This window comes from Myotis myotis, unplaced genomic scaffold, assembly GCF_014108235.1.
Source record: "Myotis myotis isolate mMyoMyo1 unplaced genomic scaffold, mMyoMyo1.p scaffold_m19_p_2, whole genome shotgun sequence".
Lineage (NCBI taxonomy): Eukaryota > Metazoa > Chordata > Mammalia > Chiroptera > Vespertilionidae > Myotis > Myotis myotis.
In genome coordinates, this window is record NW_023416324.1 from 171,610,587 (window position 1) to 171,624,664 (window position 14,078).

At 42.9% G+C, this 14,078-nt stretch overlaps 1 protein-coding gene across 3 annotated transcripts in view; it reads left to right on the forward strand.

Annotated features, from left to right (window-relative positions):
* The first annotated feature begins 3,030 nt into the window (after window positions 1-3,030).
* The window catches only part of MASP1 (mannan binding lectin serine peptidase 1), a 66,223-nt gene continuing 55,175 nt past the window's right edge, over window positions 3,031-14,078 (forward strand). The window contains exons 1-2 of one of the 3 annotated variants that reach the window (XM_036351545.1): window positions 3,031-3,412; window positions 9,339-9,570. In XM_036351545.1, coding sequence (XP_036207438.1) covers window positions 3,408-3,412; window positions 9,339-9,570 — 237 coding nt within the window. In that variant the 5' untranslated portion in view covers window positions 3,031-3,407. The remainder of the gene's footprint in view (window positions 3,413-9,338; window positions 9,571-14,078) is intronic. The other 2 variants (XM_036351546.1, XM_036351547.1) reach the window with 2 other exon arrangements.

Here is a 14,078-nt window from a genome sequence, read left to right on the forward strand (position 1 = left end):
AATAACCCAAATTTTAATTCTAAGCTGTGATCTTTGGAGCTATTTATCAGTTTCTTGGATATTCTTAGGAAGCTTGGATTTCAGACTTTGCCAACAAAAACCCATTGCCCAAATTCCTTACATTTTCTAACACATTCATGGAATTCCAGAAGGTTCCATCTTAAGAGTTGCATATAATAAATACTTCAGTAGAACATGTAAACTAAGTCCTTTCTAGTGGTAGGAATGCTGTGGCACTTACCCTCTTTGTAGTAGTTTTTTGCTCCTTTACCCTGACTATAACCTGGGGGTATTGAGCCCACATCTGCCATTCTATAATTTTATGATCCTAAATAACACACTATTAGTTCCTTGTATGCATATTTTAAACCTTTTAGTGAAACTTTTAAAAAAAATAGCTAGTTGAAGCTTCTTGAAAATTATTGTTCTGAATACTTAGGTTTGAATTCTAATTAATGGGATACTATTATGGCAACAGATAAAACCAGTGTCAAGATTAGAGGACCACTTTGTACTCTTTGACTAGCTTTATAGGTCATTAGTAATCCACCTGACCTACTATAAGTCAATGTGCTGAATAACCCAAAATTTAATTCTAAGCTCTGATCTTTGGGGCTATTTATCAGTTTCTTAGATATTCTTCGCTACAATAGTCCTCCAGCCCACATGTGTATGTGTTCATGATCTCAGCAGAGTCCAACTCCCTGATTTCACAGTGGAGCAAACTGATGCCTCCCTCCCATAGTCAGCAACCTAGGTGACCCACCCAAGGTCACATACAAGTTAGCCTACCCATATTGAGCCTACTTTCAGACCAATTCCCTTCCATTGCTCCCACTCCCCCATCTATTCATGACACCACAGGGGGTTTTATCGAAAACACAAGACAATACAGTATCACCAATGTAGTCCAACCCAATGGGAAGCTTCCCTGTAGCCCACCCAGATCACTCCTGAGCCACAACATTCTTGCTTTCACACAGACTCCATCAGAGCTTTGGCTCACTCCCAGGGAGGCACACATCAGATCTGCTGCATATTGGCAGAACTTTGGCTTAGAACTTATTTCAAATGCCTCCCATTGAACGCTGGCAGCCTTGAAAAATCATGGCCAGGAAACCATTCCAGGAGGCTCAATTGCTCTATGACACTTTACGAGGAGAAGCTGATGGCTTTCCCTCCCAAGCTCTCCCCTTCGCACCCAGGACAAATGACTGCATTTCCCTGTATGTTCCCTAAATTAGGAGAGGGCCTGCTCAGCTGCAGCGTGAATGGAGGGAATGTCTTTAATGGGCAGGGCCCTCTGCACAGCGCAGTGTGCCTTGCGCCAAATTCTTTCTCCTTCAGTTTTAAAACCCTTGTGTATTCCAAGAGAAATGTAGTCCATGTGTTTCTGCTTCATTTACACTTAAATCATTTAAATGTTGTTTTGTGAGAGTTATTTGATGTCCAAGGAGCCTGTGAGTCTTCTTAATGGGACTTTTAAGGGGTTGTTTCTATTATGCCTGAAACACAAAGCAACATTTCGTTGAAACAGTGCCTGAAGATAAACCTATTCTCTCATCCATGTACTTGCACCCACATTATTGACCACAGCCTCTTAATGAGGCGGACTTGGCAAGGTTGGCATTTGAAAGTGTTAAAATAGAGAAACTAGAGAGAAAATGGAGCAAGGAGAATTTCAGTGAGATTCAAGCCATCGTTCCCTAAACTGTGCCAAAGCAAAGCTGGGAGTGCATGAATGTGCCCCCCTGGTTAGAAACAGTGGTAGCCCTTTCTCAGGTACACCACTGGCTAGCTAAAAAAGCCCTCCGTAAGTATAATCCCACTTAAGTTTCATTGCAACCCCATTTTCTAGGTAAGAAAACAGAATTGAAGATGTTAAGTATTGGACCTAAAGTGCACAGCTGGCTTAGATATAAGTTCTGAGTCTAGCACTGTTTTTAAAATGCTTCAAATTGAGTTTCTCTTTGAATGTTGTATGTACTTGAATTGTCACATGCATTTATAATACATTACTGAGAAGCAGTACAATATAATAAGTTAGAGCTCAGATTTCTTTCCTCATTGCTTTCTAGCTGTGTGACCTTGGGTAAGTTGCTTACCCTCTCTGGGCAGTGTCAACACCTGTAAAATGGTAACACTATTACTACCCACCTAGCTGAGGTACAAAGATGATTGGAGGGAATTAACACATTATTAGACAGGGTCTGACACATCACTATTAGTGGTAGTAGCAGTAAGAAGTAACTAAGGGCTGGGCAATCTTGGCAAGTCATGCAGCCTCTCTGAGCCTCAGTTTTCCTATTTGTAAAATGAGTATAATGGTATGACCCTCACAAGTTGGTGGGAGTAACTAAGATGACATCTGTGTGTCACTCTGCCTAACGCAGAAAAGGTTCTCAGTAAAAATCTCTTTTTTTATGCCCATTTGGTTGTCATTGTTGTGAAGGGAGTTACTTCACTTATTATCCAGCACAGCTTAGATCTGGTGCTGATTTCTCCACAAACCTGCATATGGACACATATACAGGTGTGGCTCTTCCTACACCTGGGTGCAGGACTTTCTAACTGTGAAGCATCTTCTCTGGTTGTTAGACCTCTGCACCCTCTGAGTTGGTAAACAGCACAAATTCTGTGTTTCAGTGGGAACACAGAGCCAACTGCAGGGCTCTGCTCCCAAATATTCTTGGCCAGCGGCTGTGCTCACAGGAAAACCTGTGCTGTTTGCCCACAGACCTGGGGACCAGGGATCTGTTTTCTTTCCCAGTGTCGATGTTAGAATTGCCTTCTTGGTTGGTTATTTCTATTTAGTTGGTGTCCTTTTGCCAATGTCCTGAAAAAGAGCAGAAAACTATAGCCATCTGGCAAGGGAGAGTGAAGAGAAATTAGACTTTGCCCCCCTCCACCCTCTACACTCACACACAGTCACACACACACACGCACGCACACACACACACACACACACACACACACACACACACACACACGGTGACACAAATACCTATTTGAGCCACTCAGTTATTTTCTCTCAGGGACTGGAGCCAGCCAAGCAGGATAAAGGAGGGAACTGGAGGAGCAGATCTCTTCAGGAAGACAGATTCTGTTCTGTCAGGTTCCTCTGAGTGTGTGTAAGAGGGAGGAGAGAGAAAGAGAGAGAGAGAGAGAGAGAGAGAGAGAGAGAGAGAGAGAGAGAGAGAAAGGCAGAGGGAGAGAGGGGGAGAGGGGATCTGTTGCAGGCAGGGGAAGGCGTGACCTGAATGGAGAATGCCAGCCAATTCCAGAGACACACAGGGACCTCAGAACAAAGATAAGGCATCGCTGACACCACATCGGGGACGAGCTCACAGACAACTCAGGCCGGGGAGGACCAAGGCCAGGCAGCCAGGAAAACCCAAGGCAAGAAAATGAGGTGAGTGCCAGGGTAGGAATGGGCAAGGCTGTCCCTAAAGGGACCGGGTGTCAAATAGCCCCGCAGGGTCTGACCTTGTCTCTGGGCTGACTCACCTTTGTGTCCTATGGGTGGTACAAAGGGTTTCTTATCAATCCTTGGGGCTCTGAGAGGGAGACTGAGCTGGGCGCCTTCCTGGGACTCCGGAGACATGCAACTTGAAACGGGAGACTTTGTGCAAATCCTGCCCAGGGCTGCTGAGGCTCAGATTCCCCTTCTGCCAGTGTAGGGTGCTGCCTGCTGGCGAATGAGACTTTCCTCCTGCTGCCCACAGGCTCAGTTTTTTGTTTTTCTCCTCTACAAAGAACATTGGTTTACCTCTCCCAACACTTTGTGAGTTAGATATGTGTTTGTGTGTTTATTTGTTCTGACCGGAAAAGAAACCAGCTTCCCACAGCTCAGCTCTGTGGTTTCTTAAACCCTCAGAAGTTGGCCAGTTAAAATCTCAATTTAGAAAACTAAAAACCTGTCCCCGTTTTACAGTTTTCTATAAATTTCTGAATTTCTGACTGAAATCAGAGGCAGCTGGTGGTATGAATCAGAATACCAATAGCACCAAATGGCTCTTACAGGATACCACAATTGTATTTTTTTAAAAGAAGCCTTTGGTTCTGAACCGAGGACTTTAAATTCTAATTGTTTTTATGCTCTTCAACATTCCCTATTCTTCAGCTATAGTTTGAGTTACTTGATCCTTCCTACCATACATTCCTTGTAAGTTTTCCTCTGCAAGTCTCAAAACCTTACAACCGTAATTGTTTTTACTACTTATAAGTGTTAATGCTGTTAAGAATAAAAAAAAAAAAAAAAAAAGGAAGAAGAAGAAAGGAAAGAAAAACACTGCAGATGTTAAGTCCCTAAACCCCTCTTTTCCCATTAATTTTCTTCTCCATTGAAAAAGGGGGTTCTATTTGTTTCTCTTTTGCAAAGTCACCTAGCAACTTTTCTGGGTCTGGGATCAATGAGGGGCTTCAGACTGTTAACTCTTTGAACTCAGATTACCTGTGGTTCAGAGAGGTAATCGGGTCTTTAAGGTTAATTCTTTTAAAAGAACATTCTGCTCTTTTTAAATCCATTGTAATTTTAGATCTGCCATCTAACTTCATATTCCTTTCTCCTAAAAGAGATGAAATGTATGCCATCTACATGCAATGACAATTTGATTGATCTGTCACTGTTTGAATCTCACCCTACCCCCAATGCCCCAGTCATACCAAACTACAGGGCTGATGAACAAGTTCTGTGTCTTTGCATTTACCCATTCCCTAACCCAGACCATCCTTCCCCCTTATTTTCTACCTAGGGGACCCGATTGCTCCAGCCAACTCAAACATCACCTCCTCTTCCCTAGCCAACATCCCCAGAATAAGCATCCTCTGTCCTCTGGGACTACATCTCTTCTTGTCTTTGTACATCTCCTTGTTTAAATGCCCACCTCCTCTTCCAAGATTGACTGTCTCCTATGATACAGAATCTTTTCGTAGTTGTATGATATCTGTCTAGTATGATATCTGTTTCCTTATCTGTTAGGCATTCAATAAATATTGGCTGAATTGCATTCAGTTGTTAAATAGCACAAATACTCCAGAAAAGTGCTCCACTAGAAGTTTTCCAAGAGTCTTGCCTCCTATAGAAGGGCACTTCAGAGTTTACAAAACCATTTCATGGGCACTGTCTCTTCTGGTTTTCAGATTTTGGATAAGGTAAGGATTTATGAAAAAGTGACGATAAAAGCAGTTAACAATTTACCCAAAGCCACATGGATGATTTGGAAAGCTCAGACTTAAACTTGGGTCTTTGGACTTCAACTCCAGGACTTGGATTTTTTTTTCTACCATATTCTACCAGACTCTCAACCAAGTAACATTCTATACAGGCATCTCCCAGTCCTCCTGCACATTAGCATCATCTGTAATGCTTCAAAGTGCCGAGGACTGGCCCGCACTCCAGACCAATTAAACTAGAATCTGTTGGGGGAGGGGCTTTGGTATTAGTATCTTTTTCAAAATTTTCACATAAAGCCATGGGTTTTTGAATTATTTTTCACAGGATTAATTGCTTTGGCCAGATGCCTGGGCATATGGGCATGGACCCAGCTTCCTCTGTGAGCTTCGGTTATTCCCTTCTTCTGTTGAAGCTAATTCGCCATATGGTATTGGCTATGACATGTCACCTCTTGGGGTATCCTTTTCATCACCAGTCAACTAAGGGTGTTGTCAAAGGGATCTATGCAGTCCCTTTCAACTCTTCTACTCAGAGACAGTCTGGATGTAGTGCGGGTTGAAGTGAGGGGAGTGAATGGAGAAGATAGAAATTACTACTCATTGCATAATCACTGATCTACGCAGGCATTTTTATCCTTCCTGATGGCCTGTTCCCACACTGGAGCCTCTGAAATCCCAGTTTTCGACATTACTTTTGACATTTCAAGCAAATGTAGCTCAATTTTTTTGATTAGCTAGAATATAGATAGCAGGTGTCAGGAATTGTACAGCCGGTGCCTGGTGTATAAGAAGCCAAAAACAGTCAGAGAGTGTGATGGGGAATGAAAGCCAACACTTATATCCTCTGATTTGCAGCCCCTAAAGCAAGCAAGCATATGCTCAAGCCCATTATGTGCAAGGAGATATTTGTTTCATATGTTCGACTGTTTTGAGATGCAAACAGAATAGAACAGAAAGCTTCGTAGGCCATCCTCCCACACTAAACAGTTGTCTACCCCACATGGTCCTGGGCTTCTGGGCTGTCAGCAGCCGGCCCTTGACAGCCCCGCAGTAGGAGGCTGAGTCTCCTCCATGTGGTCCGGAAAAAGCAGCCGTGGAGAAAGTTGACCTTTGAGCCTTGCACAATCTGGATGTCGCTATTACAGGGAAGTCCGATTTGGGAGCCAACCGTCACTCCTAACCCCCCTGTTTTTTGGGAAGCAGCATGATGGAGTAATCATAACTAATGTTTGCCTAGGGCTGGGCAGTTAACAAAGCACTTTTCAACTGCCTTTTTCTGAGAGCAGCCCTGTAGGAAGTCATTATTATCACCAAATGGATGAAGAGACAGAAACCTAACATGACTTTCCCAAGATGGTTCATATAAATGAAGTAAAAGTCTGAACTGGAACCTAGTTTTTCTGCCCCAGGACCAGCACTCTCCCCTCCCCAAGCAGCACTGCAGCAGAACTCCCTGCCCTGCTGACATGGGTATACTTCCTCCCTTGAATGTAGGGCTGCCTGGGCCCTGTGAGTGAGAGTTTCTGGACTCAGCTTTCCTATGAATTCACTAGAGACTTGGACTTATGCCTCCTCTGCCTCTATGGCCCTTCCTCCAACAGATTGGTTTAAAAAAATATTGACCCTGGCAATTGGATTAAAACAATTTGCTTCCTTAGTTGCATCTCACATGTTGCTATTATAAGGGCCTTGGAAAAAATTTAAGTAATTTTATTGTTTTATTTTTATTGAAAAAAATAGTACTGGTCCTTCTAGACAAATTTGAACATTTTGTATACACGAAAATAAAATTAAAAACACTCATATTCCACGTCAGTAATAACCACTGCTAGTACCCTGATGATATCCTTTTAGGCCTATTTGCACTTACCTATTTATCTTTTATGTAAATATTATGAGAAAGCTATATATATAGGTTCAAAAATTCATGCATATGCACATATACACATATATGCATCTGTACTTATGGGACAGAGGGTTGGAAAAAAGTTTCCTGACTAGCAAAGATATAACTATTAATCCTAAAATGCTGGTATAATTTCCCAGCATTGACTTTTGGGGCTGTATAAGACAGTGGCCCCATTTCATTCATCCATTCACTCATTCAGTCATCACTGATTATACATTAGGCTCTACACTAGATCCTTTATATACATAACCTTGAATGCTCATGTGAGTTTTTTAATTAGAGATAATCCCATTTTTATATGAGGAAACTGGAGCTCAGAGAGACTAATTACCCAAGATTTTATGGCCAATAAGCAGAAAAATTGGGATTTGAACCCCAATACATCGAACTTCAGGGGCTGTTCCCCTAAAGCAGTGCAGTGTGATATGTGCTCAATTGAGTGAAAGATACTCCATAGCTTCAGAAGTTTTAAATTGGATGATGGAGGAGAAATAAGACAATTAGGTGGGAATGATTACAGCATGTGGAAGAAGGCTGAGTTATGGGTGGGCATGGCTTGCCAAAGTATGGCTGGCACTGAGATGAAGGTGGACAGGCAGATCAGCACTAGATCAAAAAGGGATCATCAGCCAACCTGGGAGTAGATGCTTTAGCCTGCAGGCACAGTGGAGCAGCATGATCACATCTGTGTATTAGTAAATCAACCTTGGAGGAAGATTGCTGAATAGTATAAAGTGGAGGCAGGGAGACCACTTAGGATGCAATAGCAATCTATAATAACAAAAGTGTAATATGCTAATTAGACTGGACAGCCAAACGACATTCTAGACGTCATTCCAGACATCCTTCTGGATGAAGCTGCGGCAGCAAGGGCCGAGGCAGAGGCGGTTTGGAACCATCAAGCAGGTAGGCAAGCAGTTAGAGGCAATCAGGCCAGCAGGCAGAGTGGTTAGGGGTGATCAGGCAAGTGAGTGGTTGGGGCGATCAGGCAGGAAGGCAAGTGGTTGGGGCGATCAGGCAGGAAGGCAAGTGGTTAGGGGAGATCAGGCAGGCAGGCAGAGGTGGTTAGGAGCGATGAGGCAGGCAGCTGAGCAGTTAGGGGCATCAGGCAGGCAGGCAGAGTGGTTAGGGGCAATCAGGCAGGCAGGCAGAGTGGTTAGGGGCAATCAGGCAGGCAGGCAGAGTCGTTAGGGGCGATCAGGCAGGCAGGTAGGCCAGCGGTTAGGAGCCAGCGGTCCTGGATTGTGAGAGCAATGTCTGACTGTGGTTTAGGCCCTGCAGGATCAGGCCTAAACTGGCAATTGGACATCCCCCGAGGGGTCCCAGATTGCAAGAGGGTGCAGGCTGGGCTGAGGGACCCTCCCCATGCATGAATTTTGTGCACCAGGCCTCCAGTATTTCATATAAGAACGTTTACATCAACTGACCTTGGGAAGCAGAATAAATAGTACTTATGGGAAAAGTTGATGAGCCAGGTTTGGGATGTTTGAATTCAAGGTCCTTGGGTCTTGCTTGGGTAGGAGAGGGGTCAATCTATTAGATGCTTGGTGTGGTGTATATTGACCATTAGGGCTTTGACGAGCCTTGAACATTCTGCCTCTATTGCATCAGTCACATTGGGTGTGTTCTGTAAGTTTTATTGAGTTTTCCTTGCCCTTTAGCCAATTCTTTTAATAGTTCATTCTTTTTTATTCCTACAGCTGGAAATAAATTGTAGGGCTTTGATCATTTTATAAGAACACTTACCAAGAGGGAAAAATTTTGTTTTACTGAGTCTTTCTTAATTCAAAAATGTGCATACCTTGATTAATTTTGTTAAATTTGTGTAAGGTATTGCATCATTGAGTACAAATCTCATTCCAAGATTACTATGTTACTATTACTTTTTAGAAAACAGAAGGGGTTACAATTCTTAAATGAAGTTGAGCTGAAGAAATGATAACTTTTACCTGATTATGAAATTTACATTTTCAACAGAAAAATGATATGTGTCAGAGTCCCAAATGTGGTATTTGCTGGGAAAGTTTAATAGTATTATCAAATCTTCAAAAGAGCACAACTGACAGAAACTTTAGAAATCACTGAGTTACTGTTTTCTGTATTCTAGAGTGGGTAAGCAAGGCCCACAGGGGAGGAGTAAAGGCAGAAGTCAGTGGCCGAGATACGCTGAGAACTTAATCTCTGGGCTGCTGACTTAGTTAAATGGTGAGGAACTGTGTCCATGAATGTAAGGTGATCCATTTTTGTCTTTTAGGTGGCTCCCTCTTTATCATGCTTTGTGCTTCTCCTTGTGGAAGGCTTTGGCCCACACTGTGGAGCTTAGCAATATGTTTGGCCAGATTCAGTCGCCTGGCTATCCAGACACCTACCCGAGTGATTCGAGAGTGACTTGGAATATCACTGTTCCAGAAGGATTTCGGATCAAGCTTTACTTCATGCACTTCAACTTGGAATCCTCCTATCTTTGTGAATATGACTTTGTGAAGGTGAGACCCCTGATATTCCCTAACTGGGCCAGGATGTCTATCGGGGAATCTGCTGGGAGTTAGGGAAGCCTAGATGAATTAGATGCTGTGCTTACTCCCATGCTGGGCAGTCTAGTGAGGGAGACACAAAAGGTTACAACATGATGAATGAAGGTGTGAGTGGCATGCTAGGTGCAGGCTGAGTTACATAAACCGGGAAAGGACCAAGAGGAAAACTGAGGCTGGCAAAGTGTAACTCAGCCAAACACAGCTTCCTCTTTTTATTTCTGTTCTCAAAGTCTTTAATGTTTTCATTAGCCTCTATTCCAAGGTCACTTTTAATTCACAAAAGCAGAAAAGGGGAGGGACCCCAGCATAAGCATTAATCAGACTGAAACACATCTGTAAGTGTGTCGAAACCTGAGGCACTAGAAAGCATTGCCTCGTTCCCTAAGTAATGATCAAGTGTTTTGAGGAGTGTAGGACATCCAGCAGCAGACAGTAGGAGATGAGATTGGAAGGTTAAATTGGGGAGAGATTCTGAGCGGCCTTGAATGTGATGCTAAGGAGTTTGTATTTTATCATCAAAGGGTATAAACAAGGGTGGGGGTCACTATCAGAGGGGAATGTAAAGAAAAAACACATGGATGAAGGGTAGGAAATAATCAACAGAAAGCCCACAAACAAGACCATGGATGGGAAGCTGCTCTTTAAAAGTGGGGCTAAGAAAGGTTGGAGAACTTTCTTTCTTTCTTCCTCTTTCTTTCTTTCTTACTTTCATTCATTCATTCTTTTTTAATTTAAATTAAAAAAATATGATTGGAGTACTTCTGAGATATTGAGTTTATTAAGGTTGTGTCTGATTTGAAAAGATGAGAACCTGCTTTCTAAACTTTCTCTGACTTCCTGGAGGAGGTTCTCATCAAACAACTCTAGAGCAGACTTTGCATATTGTTAGGATTATTATAGATTCATTTTTCCACAGCCAATATTTCAACAAGAGTTAGCCTTGTATTAGCCAGAATGTTTGATCAACAACAAAGTAGTGAGTTTGCAAGGTGCTTTTACACTTATAATCTTATTCAATCTTTAAAACAATCCTATGAGGCAGGTTCTACTATCCCATTTAACAGGCCAAGAAAAAATCCAAGAAGGTAAGGCAACTCACCCAAAGTTGTATAGCTAGAAAGTGGCAAAACAAGGATCTAAACCCATGTCTTGCGACTGTCATTCCCATGCTTTTTTGACTATACAAGCTGTGACCCACTGAGCCTCAGTATACTGCAGGGGGTTACAAAGCCACTAGAGGCAGGGGAAGCCTGGTAAGTGGGGCTGTGAACTCCTACCCTGCTTAAACTCATTTTAATTGCTGGATGTTGCTTATCATTTATGTTGGGTCTGCATCAAAAAATATTACTTGCAACAAGGGTTTTGTGTCTTAAAAAGCTTCCAAATTGGTATTCCATGGCAAAGTTTCTAAATTTCCACACTATTGACATTTTGAGCCAGATCATTCGTTGTTGAGGGGAGCTGTTTTGAGAATTATACAATTTTTAACAACATCCCTGGCTTCTACTCACTAGATGCCAATAGCACTTCCCTCTTGAGTTGTGAGCACCAAAAATGTCTCCAGATCTTGCCAATACCCCCAGAGAGGCAAAATATCCTCATTTGAAAACCATTGCTCTAGGGAATGCTGCCCTTCTTTGAATGTTTTGTGCTAGGGACTATGAGAATTTAGGGATACAAAAGATCTGGCCCCTTTCAAAGAAAGATGAGCCCAGAAAATAGCCACTGCACAAGATGGAAAAGAGTAATGACAATGAGAGGCTGACAAGCGGAGCCAACCTCTCAGGCAGGGGTTGTTCACCAAGACCCTAAGCATGCATCATCCTAAATTGAAATTTCTGACAAACTGGACAATTATGTCCTTTAGGATATAATCTAGCCTCTGCCAGAACCAAACCCTAAGAGAAGATAGATTATGGGTAGGGGCATTAGGTTAGCATTAGGTTAGAATCTCCCAGCCCAATTCCCCAACTAATACTGGTCATAAAACCAAGTTAGTCTTGAATATGTGGACTTCACCAGAAGGAAGGTGACCAAACATTGGCTAAATAAGACAGTACACTCCATAGATTCAGACAAGGCTAGATGTGAACTTCCTAACTGCTTCTTTCCTCTACTTTCAAACATGTCAACCATCTAGAAACTTTCTCAGTGAGAACACTTGATTTTATTGGTAGCTGAAGCCTCACAACCATAAATTTACAGATTTTTTTTTCTTTAGCTGCAACAATGGCTTATTTTCATTATCCGCCCCCCCCCCCCTAGAATTGACTCACTCTCAGTTCATATGCATTGAGCAATCATTTCTCACAAGTTTTCCTCTTATTCAGACAGATGCCAGGTTTGACCTTGTTAGGAGTCCTTTATGAAGATGACAAACAAACAATAGAGGATTTAAATTATTCCTTTGCCCCAAATAAATTAAGTCTCCTGGCAAAGGAGATTAAGGAGCTGACATCAGCTGGGTTTGTAATGGGGAAAAAATGACAAGGTACTGTTCAAGGGCAACAATAGAATCAGAAGACCTTTCTGACACTGAATTAAGGACCCTGGAGTACATTTCTACCCAAAGCTTGACCTTTCTGGATGAAGGTATGTTGGAAATTGATTAATGGTTCCCATCCAGGCAAGTAAAACACCTTTCTGAAAGCCCAAGGAGATGGAACTAAACCTTCTGGAAGGAGAGCATAGTCTTAAGTTCTTGCCTGGGTTTCAGGAAATGCCTGTTCTAGTCCCGTATCTGCCATTAATTTCCAAATGATTGGGAGTGGACAAGAAAATCTTGTAATACTCACTTTGCTCCAAAATCAGACTTATAACCAAAGATCAGTCTGCTTGAGACAATGCAGAAACTGAGCTGCCTACCTGAAGTGCCCTGCAGTTCTTGTAGCTCTGCCCCAGACATATTTTGCCAAAATCTTTGAAGGAAGGAATTAACACCTTGGGTGGAGAGGGCAAGATGCATTTCTTTACTTGAGCTTGTCCAGCTGACTCCCTTCTAGAATGCCAACCAGCACCAGCATTAGCCTCCCTGCAGAGGCTCCAGCAGCCATGAGGCCTGAGCAGGCCTTCCTTTGCAGGACACTGCGCCCTAGTCAGCTGGCAACTGGTGCTCATATGGAGACAGTTCCTGTGCCCTTGACCACACATGCCTTGCACAGTTCCTCTCCTGGAGTCAAGAACTCACAGAATATCAGGCTGCTGAGGCCCTCTGCATACTCATCTAGTCCCACACAATATTTGTTGTTTTTCACATATTATGACCCAATGACCGTTTTCTTCTAAGAAATCTTCTAGTCAGCCAATAGAGAAAACAGAAGTGGGGCTGCTCAGAGTGAAGGTGACTCTGAAGCTCACTCTGCTCACTCATCCTCCGTCACCCTGAAGTTCACACCTATCAGGAATTATAACTTGACTGTTGCTTACATTCCTGTTGGACAGAAGAGGTGACTGGAGCTCATAATTCAGGAACAAGACTAGTACTCTGGCCTCTGAACTCCCAAACCCAAAAGTCTTCTACATATAGTTGAAACCCATTCACTTTTTCTAATTGCCCTACCACCTGCGACCCCAGAATATGTGTCTTTCCTGGCTACTTAATGAAAGGGAGGCTCTTCGCTTTCCATCTGCATGAGTATGAGCATGCCACACCACCCTTGGATAAGTCAACATCCTCTCCAAAATTCTGTTTTTCTCATCTGGTCCATAAAGAGGTGAGATGAGATATTCACTAAAGTCCCTTAAATTCCAGAATTCTAATCCTAATCCTCCTTGCCAGAATTTTCCAGATAAGCCCACCAAACCCTTAATTTTCTGGTTAGAATAATGCCAGAAACCAGTAATGATATGTTACGATGGCCACTTCTCAAGGTTCCATGACCATACGCACTCCATTAAGAGCCTACAGTCTGCTGGGGATGCCTTAGTGACATGTCATTTAAAGAAAACTTGTAAACATATCATTCCACTGCTGTCCTTTTTAAATATCACTGATTTCCATTTGATGATTTCTATCCAGAGATGTTAAATGCTCATATAATATGCCCTGTTTTGAGGCTTTATTACTCTGTGACTAAATTGTCTTGGTAGACTTTGAAGTAGGTTTAAAGAACCCTCCAGTTCACAAGAACCTTTTTCAGCGCAGCCCAAACCCACAGACCACCCTTCCCAGCCTGACCCATCAGGGTGATATGACCACACTGCTGACACTGCATATCAGTAGCTTACAGAAGAGCAGGACCCCCAAGGCTGCAGTCCAGATGCTCCCATTTTAGGAAATTCCTCTCTCCGACCTGATTTCCTGCAGTCCTTGGTCTTCAAAATGCATACACATCTGCACAACAGCATCTGCTTCCTTGGAATGTGTCTGCAGTGCACAGATGAGGCATACAAATCACAGCTGGTTAATGTTGCAGGTGAGGTCAGAGCACAGATGCTGGCCAGGGAGTCGGTAGGCCTGG